General features: G+C 44.4%; 2 protein-coding genes across 4 annotated transcripts; one reads left to right on the forward strand and one right to left on the reverse strand.

The window, feature by feature from the left end:
* Positions 1 to 104: 104 nt before the first annotated feature.
* Positions 105 to 6,637, forward strand: LOC138191781 (RNA-binding protein MEX3B-like). The gene is given in 6 exon segments (XM_069138778.1): positions 105 to 871; positions 2,106 to 2,344; positions 2,515 to 2,560; positions 3,810 to 4,075; positions 4,077 to 4,559; positions 5,079 to 6,637. Coding segments are annotated over 6 exon segments (2,097 nt in total). The 5' UTR covers positions 105 to 222; the 3' UTR covers positions 5,493 to 6,637.
* A 3,183-nt stretch (positions 6,638 to 9,820) lies between these two features.
* LOC138191784 (mothers against decapentaplegic homolog 4-like) lies at positions 9,821 to 21,517 on the reverse strand. 3 transcript variants are annotated; one of them, XM_069138782.1, is made up of 11 exons: positions 21,270 to 21,517; positions 19,693 to 19,723; positions 19,283 to 19,588; positions 18,190 to 18,364; positions 17,523 to 17,777; positions 17,132 to 17,239; positions 16,978 to 17,028; positions 16,294 to 16,477; positions 14,673 to 14,841; positions 14,277 to 14,415; positions 9,821 to 13,418 (listed from the first exon to the last, which is right to left on the reverse strand). In XM_069138782.1, exons 3-11 carry the CDS (start codon positions 19,520 to 19,522, stop codon positions 13,207 to 13,209), a joined length of 1,533 nt encoding a protein of 510 aa, XP_068994883.1. In that variant the 5' UTR covers positions 19,523 to 19,588; positions 19,693 to 19,723; positions 21,270 to 21,517; the 3' UTR covers positions 9,821 to 13,206. The 3 variants fall into 3 exon arrangements, with proteins under 3 accessions (XP_068994883.1, XP_068994881.1, XP_068994882.1); XM_069138780.1 differs by having other exon boundaries at positions 19,668 to 19,723; XM_069138781.1 differs by lacking the exon at positions 21,270 to 21,517 and adding an exon at positions 20,090 to 20,511 and having other exon boundaries at positions 19,668 to 19,723.
* Between the last annotated feature and the right edge of the window lie 293 nt (positions 21,518 to 21,810).

Consider the following 21,810-nt stretch of genomic DNA (forward strand, 5'->3'; position numbering starts at 1 on the left):
CAGTTGTGAACACGCGACTGACCCCGAAACAAAGTCTCGCGTGAACTAGCAGTACGAGATTACAGCACAGGGAGGGCTGCATGGAGAGCGAGGGAGACAAAACAAAAGCCACACATTTCAACAGGCGCTGGTCGCTGTTTATTTTTTATTTTTTTGTAAACCAAAACTAATTTCATTCATTATTCGTATCGATTAACGGCAATATTCTAAAAGTTTTCCGCTATGCCGAGCAGCACGTCTTTGCTGGAGGCCGATGAGGGAGAGTCCGAGGTCCCACCGCCGCTAGTGCACGCTTTCGCCGGTATGGGCCTCGAGGAGCACCACGGCGCCCAGAGCCAGACCCCCGAACAAGCAGATGAGACCGTCTCCTTTCATCACCACCAGCTCCCCCCGGTTTCCCATTTCAACCTCCTCGGTACGGTCCTCGACTTGAAGCCCCTGCCGATGCATCGGCCGCAATCCGGAGACGAAGTGATCAAAACGGCAGCGCCCGAGGACGAAGAGCCAGAAGTAGTAGCCGCCGATCCCTCGGGTTGCACCGGCGGCTCGTCGCTAGCGCAGGCCCAACGCCATCAACACCCTCCACCCGGGCCGGGCGGCTCCGTGATGCCGCCCGGGATGGAGCACGTCGAGACGGTGCTGTTGTACAACGGAGACGAGCGGGAGGATACCGTGGTGGTCGGCGGCGTCGGCGGCGGCAGCGCCGCCCTGCCACCGGCTGGCAGCATGGCGATGCTCCCGTCCGGCGTGTACGGAGAGCAGGGCTACGAGGCCGAGCCTTCGCTGTTGAGTCGGCGGAAGAGCGTCAACACCACCGAGTGTGTCGCCGTGCCGAGCTCCGAGCACGTCGCGGAGATCGTGGGGAGGCAGGGTGAGTCGTGACGGGGACCAAACTCTGGTACTTTACGAGGTTTAAAGTCTACAAAATTAACGTGGAAACAAGCTCAAATAAAGAGGGTGTGTGTGTGTGTGTGTGTGTGTGTGTACATTTAGTTAATAAAATAACTACATAATCTTTGAAATTAAACAAAATGATTAGGATTCATCTAATTTGTTGTTTATTTAACAGCGCGTCTGAAGTTGTGTCGGCTAACTAGTAACTTCTCGGTGTCACCATTACGAGTCCGTAACCAGTCGCGCTATTTTACGCAAATACTTTGACATTTAAGTAAATTATTTGTGTCGCGCAGGACAGTCGGTTTGATTTTGTTTAATCGCAATTTGTTGTGATTAAACCCAACTACCGTTGCGCTTTATTCAGCCACGGCGTTTGACGGGAGCTTGAAAGCGGCTAACCCTAAGCGCTCCTAACTGGGTCAACACCACCGTCGTCCAACAGCCTCCAAAAAAATAATAATAAAAAATAAAAAAGTTTACATCACAAGTTGCATCAACCAGCTTGGAAAACGCTCTGCTTTAACATTTTTTTTTTTAGACCCCTATTAGCGACGTTAAGTCGCGCCTGTCCGGAGCAGCAGACTCGGCTTCGTCTCGCAGGAGGACATAAGAGGACAGTTTGTTGGTCACCATTGCTTTGCCACATCAGCTGCAGGTTCTCGGTCAGCACCCCAAACACACACCACCGAAGGAGTTATCATTTCGTCTCAACGCTGCCTCTGGTTTTTCTTTGGTACTTCCACAGTGGGCCTTTTTATATATATATATATATATATATATATATATATATATATATATATATATATCTGGTCTTTTCCATCAACTTTACCTCGATCAGTGGCGGGGTTGGGAGAGTGTTATTATGTTTGTGTGTGTGAGAGACCAGTTGGGGGAGGGTGCACAGGCTGCAGTGTTGACGACGACAACAACAGGAAATGGCTCTGGTAATGATGTCGGGACTCTCAACCGCAGCTGAAAGGAATATTTAATGTATTGGCCGTGCCACTTTAAAATGGCATTAATGACTGGAAACGTAGTTGCACGCCTCTTGATCTTTTTACGAGTTCAATTTGGAGATACCAGAGTTGCAAGTTCGTAATGTAACGCGGTAAATCTCAAAACTAATCCAACTTTCCTCTGTATTCCCTGTGTGGTTTTATTTTTTATTTTTAACTTGCCCCCCCCCTCCCCCATCCCTTCCCCGGCAGGCTGTAAGATTAAGGCACTCCGAGCCAAGACCAACACCTACATTAAGACGCCAGTGAGGGGCGAGCAGCCCGTCTTCGTCGTGACTGGGCGCAAAGAAGACGTGGCCATGGCTAAGAGGGAGATCCTGTCCGCTGCCGAGCACTTCTCTCTCATCAGAGCCTCTCGAAACAAGACGGGCCCTCTGTCCACTGTCACCGGTCTGGGGACCCCCACTCTGCCCGGACAGACGACCATTCAGGTCAGCAGGCGTATAATCGTGAGCCGTATTGTTATTCAGTGGCACTCTCGTACAGCGAGTCCGATTACAGGAGGTTGTCTCGATGGCTGGCCGTAGGACGAAGCACATTTGATTTGCGGTCATTTTAAATTGCATTTAGTCACGTCAAGTTGTTATTTCAACCCCTACAGGTGCGGGTACCGTATCGTGTGGTGGGGTTGGTCGTGGGTCCCAAAGGTGGGTCTTTAATTCTTTCTATATTCAGACGACTATTTTGTGTGCCAATCGCTGGATGTTTTGTAAAGAGAGGTCATAAAATATCACCCTCACCTTTTTTTTTTTGACTGGGATTTGAACACAAGCTTGTACGATAGCACACACACACACACACACACACACACACACACACACACACACACACACACACACACACACACACACACACACACACACACACACACACACACCAACGAAGCCAAATTGAAAAGTAAACACTTCCCCATCTGATTGATTAAAAGTCTGGTAAAATCAGGCTCGTAATACACGGTAATAGTAACAACCTTTTGTTTCTTTCTGAGCGTAGAAATGAAATTATGATTTGTCTAGTGGATGCCCCGGTGCGTCTTTAGTTTCTTACGGCTCCTGGGATCGTCTTGATATTCCCAGCTCGACTCCAGAAGGTTAAATTTTTTTGCTCTCGCCGAGTCTTTAACCTCTCGCCCTGTCGACATTACCACCTCGGTGTCAGGAAGGCCTGGGGCTGATTTGTAAATTGAACTGCAGCGGTTCTCAAGCGTGTGCCATTACGCTGCAGAGGATGAGGTAACGGGTCAAAAATAACAAAGACTTAGAAAACAGTGAAAAAACAATACTACACACAAAGAAGGAGGGTGTATCCTGGGATTTCGACATTCGGTGTTTACGAGCATCAACTCAGAAGTTTTCTGTTGCTTTCACATCGATCGTGGCACGTTTATGTCGTGAACGCACCTCGGTAAAGCATCCAGTCTTTTTCATACATGTAGCGTTGACATTTTGAAAAGGTTTCTACAGTAGATTTGGGAGCTCCCAGGGTTGTGGTTAGGTGGGGTGCACTTTGGCCAGTGAGTCACCAGAAGAGCCTACAGTTCAGTGCTGTTATTACTGCGCAGCTGCGCTTCCTCCAGTTTCAAAGTCAGATCTTACTATCACAAAGAAACAAGTGTAATTACTGAAAATGTTTAATGCCGCAGTCGTGCCTTGTGCAGTCTTTGTAGTCTTTGCTTGTCCAGCTGCAATCAATGAAGATCTGTTAATGTTTTTTTTTTGTTTTTTTTTACCCCTGATTGTTTTCATGTAAATTCATTCAGCACTGTTACATAATTATTATTTTCTTTCTTCCATTTTTTTTTTTTTTCTTTTTTTTTTAAGCTCTACAGTGTGATATGAACTTATTTTTTTTTTTTATTTTTGAAGTACAAGAGCTGGTCCGATTTATATCTTTCAGGGGCAACCATCAAACGCATTCAGCAACAGACCCACACCTACATCGTGACGCCGAGTCGCGACAAGGAGCCCGTGTTCGAGGTCACGGGGATGCCGGAGAACGTGGACCGGGCGAGGGAGGAGATCGAGGCCCACATCGCCATGCGCACCGGGACCTGCGGGGGCGTCGAGGCCCCGGGTGCGGACAACAACGACTTTCAATTCAACGGGACAGACGTCAGCTTTGAGACCTCCGCCGCGTCAGTCGGGCTGGGGGAGGCTGCGTGGCGCGGCGCGTCGTCACCAGGGCGGCGGCGGCGGCGGCGGCGGCAGCTTGCTGCCGATGGGCATCAACGCCGCCCAGCGAGCCAACAGCAATACCAACAGTGGTGTCAGGATGTCTTCCACCTACCGCAACGACAGCTCCAGTTCCCTGGGCAGCGGCTCCAGCTCGGCTGATTCCTTCTACAGCGGCGGGAACGGCAACCGAGTGGCGGATTTAAGCCCGACCTGTCCGTTCAACGCCAACGCCAACAACAACAACAACAGCGGCAGCAACGGCGGCGGCGGTACGAGTTTCTGGTTTGGTGAGAGCCTTCTTCCCGTGGGGTCTGAGGAGCTGGTCAGCCTCGGCGGCGGAGGCGCCTCCTCGGGATTTGACCCGTTAACCATTTCCACTGCCCACGCCTCGCAGCCTCCCGCGCAGCCGCAAATCTGGAGCCCCTTTGTGGACCACCAGCCCCTCCAGGCCTTCGATGCTCTTCAGTCTCAGGTAGGTGAAATTCAGTGGGAGCAAACAGCTTATTGCCTCCTGCGCAGACATTTTAAAGGACCATTCTGCAGTTAAAAAAAAAAAAAAGATTAAAAAAAAAAAGAAAAAGTTCTCTAGATGACATGCATCAGGAGTTTGGTATGCAAATTGAAGTATAAATATATATTGGGTGTATCGGCAAATCGTTAGAATAATTAGCGCATTATGTCTTGTTACGGTAAATTGAATACCTCGGCTGGGATGCATGCAGAGATCGAGTAGCAGGTGGTGATCAACATATTTCAATTTGAACAAATATTTAGTTTTTTTTTTTTTGGCAGTCTGTTTTTGTACATACTTCTAACCTCTCCCTTTGCGAAGAGAAAAAGGCAGAAAATCTGTACAACGACACCAATAGTCCTGAAGATCCTTGATTTAAGGAATTTAAGGAACATTTGTTCTGAGTTTTAAACGGGAAGTTTTAAGACGCCATATTTTTACGGTCGTCGATATATAATGGCTTGTCATTGATGTACCCAGACCAGTCAGCCCGGGACGCCCCGGCTCTCTCCAACTTTCCCCGGGACAGAAGCCCTGGAGCATCCTCAGGCCCAGCGTGTTCACCGAGGGCCTTTTGGCTCGGCCGGGACCCTCGACGCCCACAGGTTCCCCTCCTACAGCTCGGCCTTCTCATCTTCCAGTGAGAGCACCGCCTCCTCCTCCTCCTCTCCTCCTGAATCCTCCCTCTCCTTTCGACCGGCGCTGGGATCTGCGGGGAGAGGCCAGGAGATATGCATCCACTGTATGGATAACCAGGTGATCGCTGCCTTGGTTCCTTGCGGCCATAACCTCTTCTGTCTAGATTGTGCCACCCAGATATGCCAGGGTCCGGAGGCCGTGTGCCCTGTGTGCCTGTCCCCGGCCACGCAGGCCATTCAGCTCCGCAATATGTGATTTTTTTTTTTTTTTAATTTATTTTTTTTAATCCATTTACCTTGATGGCTGATGAGGGATCAGCCTCCCCGACACTTCTGGCTCATAACGTGTTTGGGGAACTTACAAAACTGGCCCCGATTCAGTGTCCAGGTGTGTCCTCACCTCAGCTTTGTCCAAGCCGGTGTTTGGTTCACAAAGGTGAGGAAGAGTAGGTGAATGAGGAATGATCTGTATTCAGGGCATGGGTAAGGGTGATCAGCCCGTTCTTGTGCCTGCGTTTGTGAAGTCTTCTTCCTTGATTGATTGATTGATCAATGGGGAGGGTCAAAAGCCCTCTATGTAGCATTGGGTGGGTTGGGCTATATCTATATAGATATATATCTATATAGATATACATAAAAAATATACATATATATATATACACACATATATATAGATATATATTTTTTGCTCATCATGATTTTGATTTACGTTTTCTTCTACTTGAAACATTTAGTTTCCACCTACCTGTAACACTGGTTAACAAAGATGTTGTCCCATTCAGAAAGAAAATACAGGTTTTTTTTTTTGTTTTGTTTTTTTTTTGGTATTTTTGCTGAATCAAATTATGTTTTTAAAATGTAGTTTTTTGTTCACATGGTCATGTAACACGGTACTGAGGAAAGGGGAAGCCCCCTCTGCGTTGTCAAGAGTACTGGGGGGGGAGGGGGGGGGGGGGGTTCCCCGAGGGCAAATACAGGCAAAAATCGTACACGCGTACGTTTTAGAAGCAATTTTCGAGTTTGTAAGCGTTAACACGGCCGTACAGTATGAACCGTACGGCATTTTAGTTTGTGGGACAAAAATGAGTTTCAATTTTGCTGCCCCGCGTGATTTTAATTTGATCCTTAAATGTGCATTGAATTCTGTTAGAAACATGTAAGTCGGCTTTTGGGTGAACGTTTTTTTTTTTTTTTTTTTTTTTGTGTCTACATCTCAAAAGTTTGTATGCATTTTTATTTTTTTTATTTTGCTGCTACAGTTTTTTGTTGTTGTTGTTGTTGTTGTTTTTTTTTGAATGTGTTGAACTATGGCCCAACTCCCTTTGCCTCTCAATTATTGTGCTCACGGGAGGAAAAAACAAAACGAAGAGGCGAGCACGTTTACATGATAATGGGTCCCCCCCCCCCCCAGGTTTTTGTTTTTTTTAAACCGGGCAGGTCAAACCTGCAACTGCAAAAGTCGTCAACACTCCCCCCCCCCCCCCCCCAACGGCAACGTCTCGTTGCCCCGGGCGTCCTTCATCTCCCGAAGACCGGGGACCGACACCGGCGGGCAGCATCCTTTTTCGTTGCCCGCGGCGCCGCGTCGGCTTTCCGTTTACCCTTCAAATCTTTTTAACTGTTTACGGTAAAACTCGTGCCTAATTCCGTTTCGAGTTAACAAAAGAAAAAAAAAACAACAAAAAAAAAAAAAACTGCGGTCTTTAAACGAACTCGTGGCCTTTTTTTTTTGTTGTTGTTGTTGTTTGTTTTGGAAAGCCTATCGTTAACTGACAACACTATCTACAGATCTACACGTTGGGCTCGAAAGAACACCAGCTGACGGACCGGAGTCTTAATGTTATTTGTCCAAGGTCAGCCTCTTAAATGCGTCTCGGTGGAACAAATATTATATCGCAAAGATGCTTTCTTTCGCTTCCTATTTTTTTTTTTTTTTTTTTGCCTTTCTGAAGTGTTTAGTACCTATTGCTTTATCATTTCAGAACCAAACACTTCCATTTAGTTCACTTCTTTTTTTCCCCCCCCACATTTGTCCCTTTCTCTTCTTTTAATTTTGCCTTTTCGTTTATATCTCTATAACATCCTTGTGTGTGTGTGTGTGTGTGGTGGGGGGGGGGGGGGGGGGGGGGGGGGGACCGTGTGGTGGTTTTTCGGCTGGAAAAGATATGCTGCAGCTTGTACTTTGGGTAACATTCCTCCTCCCCCGTGTTACAGTCGCTTTTGTAGACGGTGCAGGTAGAACGTCTTGCTCTTACTTCAGCTTCACCCGGGGAGCCAAAAAGAGCTGAAACGTTCTGAAACTATGAAGACGGCTGTGATCCGGAACAAATCCCTGTCCTGTGTGGACGGGCCGCTGATCTTTTTTTTTTTTTTTTTTTTTTTTTTTTTAAGCCATCTCTCCACGATATCCTTTTTCCTTTCGTTTGAACGTTGACTCACTCGGACCAGCTCCGCCCGGTCGGCCCGCGCTCGTCCGCGACTCGTCGGCGAGCGGGTCACCCGAGGATAACTCCGTCGGGGGGGGTGTCAAATTGAGATGAAGGCCGCCCCGTTTCGCTTTGTTTCTGTAAACCCCCCCCCCCCCCCCCCCCACCCCCCCCCCCCCCCCCCCCCCCGTACCTTGTCTGCCAGGCCTATGCAAAAAAAAAACAAAAAACACCACATAAACTAGTTTGGAAAGCGCTCGATAAATTCAACCCCGTGCGAGAGCTCAAAACAGACTCGGGCTTAAACTCGTCGAAAGACACGTGTCCCCTCTTGTTTTTTTTTTTTTTTTTTTTCCTGCTGCTACCTTCTTTCATTTGCATTGACGAGACGTCTCCATGGCACCGCGCTCTGCTCCCTCGTTTCATGAGCTCGTTTCCCGTCGTCCTGTGCACTACTAAGCGCAGCCATCTCCGCGTTATTACACTATCGACTTGTCGGGACAAGAGCATTATGATTCTTTTTTTTTTTTTTGTGCTCCTTTCGGCGTCTGTCCCGTCGTCCTCCTGAAAAGTAAAGAAAAGGTACAAATTGGTGGAAATCATCTCAGATCTTTTAGCTTTAAACGACAGCGTCTCTCGACTTTTTACAGGACTGAACGAGTGGATTGGACATTTTGAAGGGGAAGCAGCCGGGAGATGGTTTCGTCTCGGACCGTGCTTACACTATGTAAAGGTCAATGTTGTTGCTTTGTTGTGTGGACATTGGACTGCAGTCCCTCTAGCATTCCAGCTGGAAACAGTATCGTCGCTTAGCTCCGTTTCTTAAAAATACGGTCTTCTTCGTGGAGCTTTTCTTGAGGAAATGGAACCAAACGAGTCCCAAAAGCGCAAAAACGACAACATAAACACCCCCTCACCTGCTCCTGTCCCTTTGGGTCTTCTATCCGTCCCATTCTTTTACTTCTCTCAGCTCTACGAAGGGTCGATCTCTACTTGCTCTCTTTCTCTCCCTTAGGGAATGCAATACACTGTCGACCCTCAGTTTATGGACATTTTTTTTGGTGTATGTATTATATAATATTACTGTTAATGACTGATGAATATACAGAACTTATTTTTTATTTTGTTACATTTCATATATACATAAATATATCTATATTAAAAAGTTTACAATAAGATTTTAAATTTTTTTTTTTTAAATTTTTTTTTTTTTTTTTTTTTTACTTTTCTCTGAATGAAGAGTTGGAAAACCAGAAATATTGCAGGAGAGTGTCAGTGCTATCTGCTTGTAGTCTAGTAATTAGTTTACAGTATTGATGATAATAGTATTGATAGCTGCCGTTAAAACCTAGTGGAAAAATGGAATGTGCATCACGAGCATGTCTTCATGTCTTCATAATTTACCGCCAATGTAAAACATCACACTGCAACTGTAAAAAGGCCAAGGATTCAAGCTGCCTGTCATGTCTGTACACCACCAAATTAAGAACGGTATACTATTCAAATGTATCTTAGATTATCTATATATAAATACATATATTGTTAAGCTGTACCAACAGTTCAAAGTATTTGCTAATTTTACTACACTTTTGTTATGTATATGTAGGGGGGAGTCTTAAGGCATATAAATTCTTCAAATTGAGTCAGGAGTTTAAAAGCAGACTATATTTTATAACGGCCTTTTAAGTTATTGCGGCCAAAGCACTGATATTATATATATTTGCTGTAAAGAGAATTTAAGAGTTTTATTTTTCTGATATTAAAGTTACTTAATAAAGACGGTTTCATTTAAAGCCACGTCCGACCACTGTCGTTCATTTACGTTTACAGGTACCTTTTAATGCTTCCGCTTCCAACTCGTTTCCCTTATTCAGCAGGATCCGTTTCAGGACGTCAGGAACTTTAGGCTCATTTCTGAAGCGTTACGGTGCCCGTTTCAACAGATTTGCACCGAGATGAGATTTTTTTTTTTTTTCTTCTCCATTTCAATGCGTATCACTTATTAAAAACGACGAGCGTTAACGTAACTCGATGCGCCCGTGTCGGTGTGTCAAGAGCTTCCGACGGTCGAGGATCCTCGCATGAAACTTGAAAGCGGTGAATTTCTCCCTCGTGGACACGTCCGGCTTTGTTGAGCGAATAAACGGGACACCGGATAGAGAATATCAGGCCGTGTTTAATTATAGACTCTCACATAAGAAATACAGGCAAAATTTATATCTGCAATCTGTCATAGTAGTCAACATCAACTCGTCTGAGCTGTCTTTTGGCTCCTATAAGAACTGCAAGTAATATAAAAAAAAAACAACAACAACAACAACATCTGTCCACCTTAAAGCACAATAGAATATAACGAGACTTTCTTCTCCAGACAAAAAAAAAAAAGAAATTCAGCGTAAATTGTTTTCAGTAACAAGATGATGCGAAAAATATTCCTGCCCTTCTATCGGCTGAATGCAAACTTTCAAAACAACGCAAATTAGAGGGAGATAATTAAAGATGGGGCGAGAAGAAGAGCAATGTGCCTTTAATGCTGTTCTCAAACCGGAAACGCACCAACACCAGTACACATCAGGCGCTGGTTCCTCCCGCTCTCGTCATATCATTTGTGAAGTATTCTATTTTAAAAAAAAAAGGGGCGTTAAAGGGAGATTAAGATTCATGCAAACATTGACATGCGTTTCAAAAAACGAGGTTATTTACATGGATTAAAAAGAAAAACAGATCAAGAAAAAAAAAAGAAAAAAGACAGCAAATCAGATCCACCAAAAGAACCGCTGAAGATGTGTGTAAATGCCTACAGGGTGAAAACAAGAGTTTTAAAAAAAACAAAAAAAAACAAAAAGATGTCTTAGTGTTAGTGTGTTTTCAATACAGATGCATCACGATGCTTCCGCTGCTCACAATCCTACATTCACTATAAACCAGCCTATTCACTCCCTTATTCATATCGCAGGACAACCACCTCAAATTAATGGTTACTGAATTAAATCAAGAAAAAAAAAAAAAAGAAGTAAAGTGCTAAAAATATACAAATCGCTTACTAAAAGTAACAAAAATACAACCAAAAAAATATATCAATATTGCTGGGAACTGTCTTAAATTCTCTCTTCTTTGTCGGTAAACTATACACGAGACCTGGATCAAGTACTACATAAGTGGGCTGCAAGTCATACGATATTTAAGGACAATGATTCTCAACTAGTGTGGAGCTCGGGGATAAAAAAAAAAAATAAAAAAATCTACAAAACGGAAAAAGAGTACACAGAAACAGAACCGCCTTTGAAATCGAGTTTAAGAAACCATTCGCGCATCTTGGGGAAAAGTCCTGCTGCTGCTGCTGACTGGACTTCTTGCTGTCAAGATCACACTCCGCTTATTTATTATGATCTGAGCACTTTGGTTTGCCAAAACACTGCTAAACCCTGTTCTTTGTACTGTGATTAAAGATCAACTGTTTGCCTCTCCTTTGCTTTCATCTTACTGGACCAAAACACATCCGAGCTCTTTTCTTTTCTTTTTTTTTTCTTCTTTTTGTCCCGAGCGTGAAAATGAGAAAAGGCGAAGGAGTTGACAAAAGGCGTACGAGTCATCCTTTGTGGCAGCATTAAGGAGGGCGTTTTCCAAAACAGGACCCGTACCTGAAGCAGACGGGAGGCGACCACGGTGCCGAGTGAGTAATGATGACTGATCACTTGCGGCCTTGTGTGTGTGCGTGCGCGCGTGTGCTGCAACTGCAAGTCCTGTACAAGCAGCAACCAACCGTGACATCACGGAAACCTGACTACCACAGGCCCGTCAATCAAACAGATACGCCTTCAAACGTCTTCTTGAGGCCTAACGTCTGATTAATGATCGTTTTTACTGGCCTTCTACCAGAAAACTAATAAGAAGAAACGCCTTTAGCGAACGGCATCATAACGACTTTTAGAAAAGATGTAATAACTTTGTATTTAATGAGAAGTTGAACCGGAGTCTATGGAGCCGGAGGCTTTTTGGAGCAGACCCCTGGCGGCCCTCGGTGGTATTGCACAGCCACGCTTGCGTGTCTTTCTTGCTTACTTTACACACAGACCACGGTCCGGTCTTTCTACATCGAGTTTCTCAGCGATTGAATGTTCGAGGTCTGACGGCAAAAGAGCTGTAAACAAAAAGAAGTCACGTGTGTTTTGTTTACTCTAGTTCACAGATACACAGACAGGGAAAAAGGCAGCCCTTCAGCTGTCGGGTTATCGCCGTGACATAATTGGAGCCCACACTGGGTTTTTGCAAACATTATATAGTGCACATGTGATCACAGATTTTGTTCCCTGTCTATTTTATCTGAGAACTTCGCGTGTTAAATGCATCGCGCGCAGGCCGTGGCTGCTTTAACCTGTTGACATTGGCACCAAAATGAAAATCCAAGATGTTCTGCGACTGCCCCGCACGCACGCGCACGTACACACACACACACACGCGCACACACACACACACACACACACACACACACACGACGAAGGCAGTGTGTCCCGGGCCTTAAATGAGCATCTGGTCAGAACTTTTTTTTTTGAGTAAGAAATGATGTAATCAAAGTAAATCAGTAAGGAAATATATTGTATCATCAATGGATAGTTGAACTTTGAACCCCAAAAAAAACAAAACAGCGTTGAGTGTAGCTACGACATGTAGGGGACCGTTCAAAGCGTCAACCAGGTGCTCATTGCTCCACATCTTTTTAAGGGGGAAGACAAAGATCTGTCATTGGGACACCCGTCAGTCAGGCACTGCAACTATCTTTTAAAAGTCCAAACCCGTAGTTCGACTATACCTGACCGAGAAAAGTCCGGAGACCCGTCTCAGGTCGGAGGTTGAGAGTCGGCTTTAACTTGGTAGGTGTCGTTCTGTTCCGCGACATCCGCGGTAGGTTGCACGTGACGAGTGTGACCTGATCCGGCCGAGCGGTCCCCAACTTCCGTTTCAGAGGCAGAAAGGCAGCGACCAGCACGATGTCGAGAAGCGATACCCGCGGTTCAGAGTCGCTGCTTCTCCCGTCGGCCCGACGGCTGACCGCGCTCGCTCCTCATTCCAGGTGGAAAGCAGTCCGTGACAGCTCGAGTGAAAACCGACATAATAGAAAAAGCCAGCAGTCCTCCGGTGCCCCGACAACTCGATCCGTCTGTCAGTAGTCGGTGGTGGTTGTGTCGGTGTAAATTCCAGTTTCGTGGGACCCGCAGGTCACCAATGTTTTATAATTGTAGTTGTTCTCTGATGTCGCGTCGTTCACCGTTCCAGTCATCACGAACCGAAGCCGTCTATCAAAAACACACCCGTCTCTAATAAATGGCTTTGGCTCATTTTGGTGTGACGAGCACAAGTTGGAGCCGCAGCGCACGAAGGTGCCGAAAACATACCTGAAAGTCTTTTTTTTTTTTTCTTCTTCTTCTTCTTTTTTTTTTCACTTTTTCATGCGGGACAGCTTCACTTTCGCTGTCGATCCGCCCAAAACGGTTAACCGGGGAAGACCGCCCGTCGCCGCTGCGTGACGCCGCCGTTACACGGGTCTCAGTCCAGAGGCTGCGGGTCCGCTATGGGCATCGTGTGCAGAACCTCGTCCAGCAGCTGCAGGGCTCTGTGGAGGTGGATCTCGATCCAGCAAGGGGTCTCCTTGATGCTCTGCCGGGGGTAGTCGGGCCCCCAGCCCTTGACGAAACTCATCCTGAGAATACACAGCCTCCGGAGGTCGTCGACCCCGATGCCAGCTGCCGCTGACAGGCCTGAGAGGACGGGGAGGAGAGAGACGCACAATCAGTCCAGTGCCATGCTGCATGTGACAAACTCAGCACAAAGTCAATTATAGACTTTAAAAAAAACAAAAAAAAAACCTTTCCAATTAACTAGAGCTGGAACAATTTAGTTAATTAAATGATTAGTGGATCAATCCAAATTTAAATCGGCAACGATCTTCTTGCTTTTAAAGACGTACAATGACCCAGATGACTGAGAATCTTCACTTGTCTTTTTGTATTAAGAATTTATGCAAATGTTGAGCCTAAAATTTTTGGTTCTGGCGTCTCAGATGGAGGTAATTGCTGGTTTTCTTTGCCATCGATGACAATAAATTTGAGTATCTTTGGGTTTCGGACAGTTGGTGAGACAAAAACAAGGCATCTGAATGTGTCAAATTCGGCAGAGGAATTAAAAAGTATTTTTGATTGATTGATTAATCGCTAAAATTACAAGCAATTTACCTGATAATAAAAATAGATGTAGCACTGTTTGAAAGTAAAAACACTACATGCACAATTTTCACCTTCATTTTTGGAGCAATGAAGCCAACAAATGTTTATAACTCAACTGGAACCGATATAATCTTTTACCGTTATGTTATCATTGAACTTTTAATTAGAATACAAATTAGGCTGAACATCTGCAAAAAAGGGAAGAAAAAAAAGAAGCATTTGTTTTTTTTAAAAATTTTTTTATATGTGAGTAGATACTCAAGACTCACTGCTCATTGGCAGTCAAAAAAATTTCCATCAAACTTCCATCATAAACTGTACTGTCTGATGGAACCACTGCTACGCTGTGTCTGTGTGCACGTGCATCTGTATTTGTTTGACGCCACGTCTTACTGATAGCTGGAGCGATCCCTCCTACTGATCCAGGTCCAGGTATGTTTCCAGCCACCGCCGCCGCTTGTGCCGCCGCCGCCGCTTGAGCCGTAGCAGCCTGCTGTTGCATCTGTCTGTGACACTGACGCAGGTCAAACACCTGGAACGAGAGAGGAGACTTTAAATACTCTACTATATTTACATTTCTCGGGTGGTGGGGGTGAAAAAAATAAATAAAAAAAAATAAAAAAGTGAAACTGCAGCGAAAATGAAGCGACGGCAAAGACGTCTGCAGCGGTTTCCCAAGAAACAAGAAACATTTCTGAAATGTCAGCCATGAGTTGAGATGTCCTCTTACAGTTCAGCGAGTTTATAACGCGGTGGATGTTACTGTGGAGTGAAAGCCTGTGTTCTCACCTTGATGTAAGCACTGGGGTAGATTTTGTGGACGGCGTCTCCGGGGGCCCGGCCCGCCTCTCGGTCCAGGTAGTAACTCTGAACAAACACTGCGTGGTCGCTGAGGCATCGCACCCACACGTCTCCCTCGCCTTTACACTCCAGCTGGACCCCTTTACCGATGTGAAGCCTGAACAGAGAACGGTACGCAGTAAAGGAGACCCGGGAAGAACATGAGATGATAAATATAAAACAAAAACAAAACAAAACAAAAAACAACAACAAAAAAACCAACAACTTTGCACTATTGCTTAGTTAGTTTTAATTTAATTATTCTATTTTATTTTATTTATTATATATACTGTGCATTTTTATATTTAATATTTTTTTACTGTTATTTTATTGCTTTCCTGTATCTATTAATGCTGCCGTAGTGGAACGGACGGACGGACAGATGGATGGATAAATAAAGTAAGTAAGTAAGTAAGTTTAAGTAAGTAAGTATGTATGTATGCATGTACCTATCTCTCTATCTATGTATCTCTCTATCTATGTATCTATGTATCTATCTATCTATCTATCTATCTATCTATCTATCTATCTATCTATCTATCTATCTATCTATCTATCTATCTACCTATCTATCTATCTATCTATAACAGTGCCATATGTAGTCTGTCACTTTAAACATTCAGTAATTCTCACCAAAACACCGTGGGTTTATCTTTTTAAACCTGGCATACAGTGTTTCCCAGAAATGTGGGTCTTATGGCTGATTGGTAACGTTGCACTAGTACCTCTGTTCTGGAGAATAGGGGAAACAAGAACTTTATTTTTTTTTTATGAGTCATTTCAAGGTAGGTATTTACTTTATTAATCTCCGAGGGGAATTTTTTTCAAATTTTCAAAATTTCAAATGCGAGTCTGAACGAAAGTAAACACAGAAAGTAGCCGTCTGGAAAGGCCATTATAGAAGCAGATCCACATGCAGTTCACAGCTGTTCCAGGGAGCTACTTTCTGTGTTTACTTTCAGTCAGACTCAATAACAAGCATTTGAAATGACTCCTGTAAAATGTATGTTTATTTGGAAAGCTCTGTGAGGCTCTGCTGCTTCGGCTCGATGGCCACATTTATTTTACAAATCCTCGGTTCCTAAAATCTCTAGACAACATTTATGGGAAATATCCCAAGTTAACAAACTTTAATCATCTTCAATACCCCAGAATAAGATGGCAAAAATTGTGTTTACTGCCACATTCTTTAAAAAAAAACAAAAAAAACAAACGTATTTTCCACATTCTCTCTGTACTTATGCCGTTCACGTGACTGTGCTGATGAGATATAAACGAATATGGGAGTCTGATCATCAAACATTGTTCTACAGCAAGAAAAAAAATTCATATTGTACGAGTTGATGAGACAAATATAATGCTTCATCTGTCTCGTCTCAAATGTTTAATCAAAACGTATATTTACAATAAAAGCGGAGAAGAACAGGCAGCTAATTTTACTCGGCTGTGACCACAAACATGATTTAAAAAGTGTCTTTAAACAAAGTATGTTGGCACTCAGTCTTGTTTTGTCTTGTTGCTTTGCTCCGCATCTCGATTCACTCTTGTTGATGGTACTTGTTGAACCTACCTTGCTCTCTCGATTGCCTCGGTGCGATGTACGTTGCTGAGCTGGCCCAAGCAGAACCGGTCTCCTCCTGAGGGGTCCACGTAGCCGTCCACCGTCACAATGGGGCAAGAAGAGGGCACTTTGAATGTCTCCCCAACTTGAACGTCCATCTCAAAGTAGGCAATGGAGCACCAGTAGTCAGGAGCTGAAACAGAGAAAAGATGACGTGCATGGTTTTCGGTGATAAATGGAAAGGAATGGCAGCGCCACCCCCAGCTCATCGACAACTTTCTTACAAATGTAAAAATGTAAAATGAAGAAATCCAACCAAAATGTCAGATTCATGAACGTGTAATGAAAACCTTTCAATGGAAAAACCTTTTGTTTAACTTCTAAAATGTCATCATTAAACATAACATAACATGACATGCTATAAGTTAAACTTGAAAATGTACATTCATGCCAATCAAAAGTTGACATGGAGACAATAAAACTGGTCATATTAAGACGCCTTTACGTATAATCTAGTTTTGAACTTGGTAGTTTAAACCTGAAACTTTTCATTCTTTATTAAAGCTGAATGAAAGTGGATTAGTTTAGGAATCGATTTGACAGTGCATCTTGCAATACATAAAAACATTCGTAATTCTAAATATCAGACCTGGAAATCAGATCTTTATGCTTGTGTGGGCTGCGTGTTCTCACCTGGATGATTGGATATAGGAGGCTGAAAGGCGAGCTCATTATGCACCGGCCCTGAGAGACAGACAAGAGCAATGTCAGTGATCTCCTGCTCTCGCAAAGAAAAGGGGGCGAGTCTGTGGATTGTGTTGGAGCTGCAGTAGCTGCGTGCACTCACAGTAGTGTGTCGGATGTGGCATAGGAGGGTGGTGCTGTAGATGACCGTTGGAGTGGTGGGGTAAGTTGGGGGTGAAGCTGCTGTTCCTGGACCAGGTGGAGGCGGCACCTGAGGAGGGATCAGAAGTCAGAGATCTACAGGTGGACAGACAAAGAGTGCCAACTGACCGCTGCCACCTTCGTCAAAATTCACAGCGACAATTCAGGGAACAGAAAGTATTCAATATTTTCAGCGAATAGTCCAAAAGCACTCTCTTCGTGAAGTCAAACATTTTAAACGAGATAAAAGTCTTAATCACAGAAAAACGCTGCGTGAACAAACATTCACTGGCGTGAGGACAAACCCTTTAACAAGCAAGTGCGCACAGAGATATTTCACGGCGGTATCTTACTTCCTGAACCAGCAGCGATAGCAGGGAAGGACGACGATGAGGCAGAGGTGGAGGCCTCGGGGGGTGGCAGCAGGTTTGGGGTCGCAAATGGTTCAGGCGGGGCCGGGCGGCCGCTGGCTGGAGGGTGCTGGATGGTCTGGAGGGAGTGCCCTCCCTCGATGGTGGGCAGACTCTGTGGTCCGTCAAAATCATACTCATCCTTCACTATCAGCCCTGAGCTGGGTCCAGAACTGGTCAGGGTCAGTCCTGAGAGGTCTGTGGGCCGAGGCAAATGATCAGAGGAGGAGCAGGTTTACTGGTGATGCCAAGTGCTTATCTGTTGGTCTAACTAAAACAAATGGCACCGAGAACAAGAAGAAGAATACAGCAGGTACATATATAATGCAACACTTTCAGCTCAAAGAAAGCCAAGTTCAAGTTACAAGCACAAGTCAAATTACATCCCGGTATTTTTTTTTTTTACGTTGTAGCCCTTAACTGCTAAAAGCAGACTTTTCCTTAAAATCCTTTCTTTCGAGGCAGCTTTTGGTTCAGTTCTGGTCTGGACAATATCAGAAACAGAGAACTATAATTGCGACGTGGACATTTTAGTGTCTTATGGTCCCACTCCGTGTCAGTGGGTTCAACTTGAACTCCATCGCTGACTGAAAACCTCTCCGTCACTCACCTATGCCAGGAGACACCACTCGCTCATAGTGATAGGGGTTGACACACACGCTGTCACACTTGAGGTCAAAGGCAAACTGGCAGTATTTCACGTGCTTCAGTTCATTCTTATGCAGGTCGGGCCATCGCCACAGCCGGGCGTAGATTACGTGAGGGAACCCTTTACGTCCAGCCACCTGGGAACCAGAGCACAGCGAGGGACACGGGAAAGGCAGACGGAGTTAGTTCATTTGCACGCTCGGCGTATTTACAGATGAGGTCAGAGATAGTGTTAAATCAATTAGAGGAAGCCAGAGAATAAAGCTGGTTTCCCACTGATGTGGTAAACGGCACGTTCTGACTAGACAAATACAAATTGGTGAAAATATTTGCAGGACTGATTCAGAGCGATTTCCTGACTATGTCCTCCTTTTCTCAAAGTTTAGTCATTTTACAATTAATTAATCAAGTTCATTTTGGTGCAAAATTAAATTGCATTTTATAATCCCGGTTATACCGCCTCGTCTGGCATGTTGGATTTTGGTAGAGCTGAAACATTACGTTCAGTTTCCAGAAAACTGTTGAATTTATCTCTGTTGTGCTGCAATAAAGAAAGACAAATATTTACTCATTCCAGCTTCTCAGATGTGAAGATTTGATGCTTATCTTTGCGAAGAAGAAGAAGAAGAAGAAGAAGAAGAAGAAGAAGAAGAAGGCGGCATGCTGGGAAATGCCAATCTATCTATCTAATGACGTCGCTCTCCGTCTATCTATTCGGGTGGACTGTTGAAGAGCAGCCTTGTCGGTGTGTTTACACTGAGGCTGCCCCTCTTTGCAGGGAATCACCAGCCAACTGTACAAAACATATAACAGTTGCTGTTTTCATGGTGTGTTGGTGTTTCCTTGAAAGTAAAGAAGCCCTTTATCTTTCCGCAGTCTCGTACGTTTCTTCAGTGGACATTTTTTTTTTTTTTTTTTTTTTTAGTATCGTAAGGTGCTGTGGAACATAATTGTGATTGGCCCCCGGATGAATTCAAGGCTCTTCAAAGCTACTCTTCTATGAGACTTACAAGCCACCCGCATATTTATGTAGGCGTATAGTTCTTCTGTCCTACCTGAAGTCGTCCATCGAGCGTCCTCTGGATGGTCACACACTTGCTGGGATGGGCCCCGTTGGTGGTGATGGCTGTGATGAGGGAGTCCAGCTCGTCTTTTTTCTCCTTCAGCTTTTTCACGAGGCTCTCAATGGCCCGCTTGGCGAACGTCTCGCTCTCACCACCCTGTCGGTGACACATCAGGCTGTGCACGATGCTCAGGCAGGCGTCGTTGCTGGTCGGTGTGTTGGTGATGGACATCTTGCCTCGTGTTTCCGATGCACTTTATGAGAAGATACTGGTCTCGGACGCCGTTTTTCACATCGTCTGGAAGACGGAGCAGAGACGATTCTCATAGGGTTGATTTAAAAAAATAAAAAATAAAAAAAAGTGAATTGAGCCCTACTTGTGGCAGATCTGTGATGTCAAACCTCTCAGCGTCAACAAGACAGGTTACGAGATCTGGAAGGAGAGGACAACAAGCCAGATATAAAATCAAACGGAGTTAGAGAGGTGTTGATTCACCTGGATATTCATTTTGGAGCCTCTTGTTTGTGGTGGAGTTATTATGACATGACACTGACAGGTTTATATTTTACCGTGTCCTGCTCGACGAAAAATAAATAACACAAAGACTATAAGCAAAACACTTCAGCAGCGTTTTCTTTAGAGTACGGGCTGCCAATTACAGTGATATTGCTGTTGCGCTGTAATACTGTGCCGATCTGGGTGACAAGATTAGAGGTCCGGCAAAACAAACAAACAAACAAACAAACAAACAAACAAACAAACACGGTTTCTGTTTCGAGTCCGACCGAGAAACTCCACCTTTATAACGAGGATGTTGACTACAACGAGATCACCAGCTCAGCAACAACCTCGTGACGTGACGACGCAGCCGTCTGTGTGTTTATGGTGGAGTTTAGAAAAACACGGTGCGGTTTATTGTGAGGTTAAAAACGGAGTTTTAAGTTGTTGTGCTCGCTTGCTCCTGAGCTAACGAGCTAGTTAGCGGCGCCAGTCTGGCTGCTGTTTGTTCCGAGAAGTTTCACCAATTTACTACGAACCAACCGGAAGTGAGGAAATATTGGCCTTCAAAATAAACGCGTTTTACACTCAAAATCCAGCGGGATCAGAAATGTTATTATCGCGAAGTGACATGAATAGCAAAGTTGCAAGATGTGCCCCTTAGACCTGACTTGACTTAAAACTTTGTAGAACAGAAAATAAGACAACAAAAAAAAAAAGGATGTTAAAAATAATTCAACGTGGAGGATAAACGAGAACGTCCTGCTTCCTTTATAGATGTGTCACTAATGTCAAGAGAGAAATCATTGTACAATATGTGTATTGATATATTGATCATATAAAATATGGACGATAAAATCAAATACCACAATCATTTTGACCAAATACCTCAATAACGGTATTTCAATAATATTGCAGGAATTACTATTTACACAACAACATTTTAGACAAACAATCATCAACAACATCGATACACGACTCCGTGTATAAAAGGCAAATAACAGCACTAAAAACTCTTTAAAAGTAAAGCAATTTCATAACGTTGTAATGGTCTATAAATAAATAAATATAATTTAAAAAAAAAAATTCCCCTTGGGGATTAATAAAGTAACTACCTAACCTCGCCTAAAGGTTGTGTTTTATTTTGAAGGGCATCACCGGAAACGCGTTGTACTAAACCCGCGTCACGTTCGGTTCGCTAGCTCCATTGCTACTTCAACACGAGCTCGCGCAGATGATTTGTTGATTTGCACGCGAGCTAACGTAGCATGCTAACTGTGCGTTTAAAAGCAGCCGCGTGTTTTTTTTTTTTTGTTGTTGTTTATCACGGGCCAGTTCCGCAGCGCGACAAAAACAACAACAACAACAACAAAAATCGTTGAACACTTCGCTTCACGGCGAATCCATTTCGCGCAGCTGTCGACGTCAATGTTTGTCTCGTTTATAAACACACCAATCAAAGCTGCGTTGTGTGAGCTACCTGCAGTTAGCTGGTGTGGCGGTTAGCACGCGATCCCTGCCTCCGTCCCGAGCCGACGGGAGCTGCTCAGATCCTCCCGGATTATCCTCATAAAGTCCACCAGCTGCTTTACACGCACATAAACAAAAACAAACAAAAAAAAAAACACGAAGAAGAAAACAAAGCCCGGCTGGAGAGTCACATCCTCTAAAACTGGAGCGCGAATCAAATCGGAGTCAAATCTCAGATGACAAACTCTCGACTTCACTTCTCGCCGTTCCTTTGCGCATGCGTAAAGCGAGCCGTGGGGCTCGTCGGGCGTCATGACTGTAGATGCTGGTGTTACTGGATCTACGTTTATTTCTACTGCTGCTTTATTCCAACTAATGTTGTCACTGGTACAATTCATTTGATCAGATTTGCTGTTATTTACCTGCAGTGCATTGGTGTACAATATGTGTAGACTGCTCATACTATTTTCTTTGTAGCTGACACAAGTACAACACGTGTTTTTGACGACGGTATTGTTAATTTAATGTTATAAAAACAATAGACTGCCATT

The sequence above is a fragment of the Embiotoca jacksoni genome, unplaced genomic scaffold (genome assembly GCF_022577435.1).
Source record: "Embiotoca jacksoni isolate LCO1_2020_lvr unplaced genomic scaffold, fEmbJac1.0.p SCAF_8, whole genome shotgun sequence".
Taxonomy (NCBI): Eukaryota; Metazoa; Chordata; class Actinopteri; family Embiotocidae; genus Embiotoca; species Embiotoca jacksoni.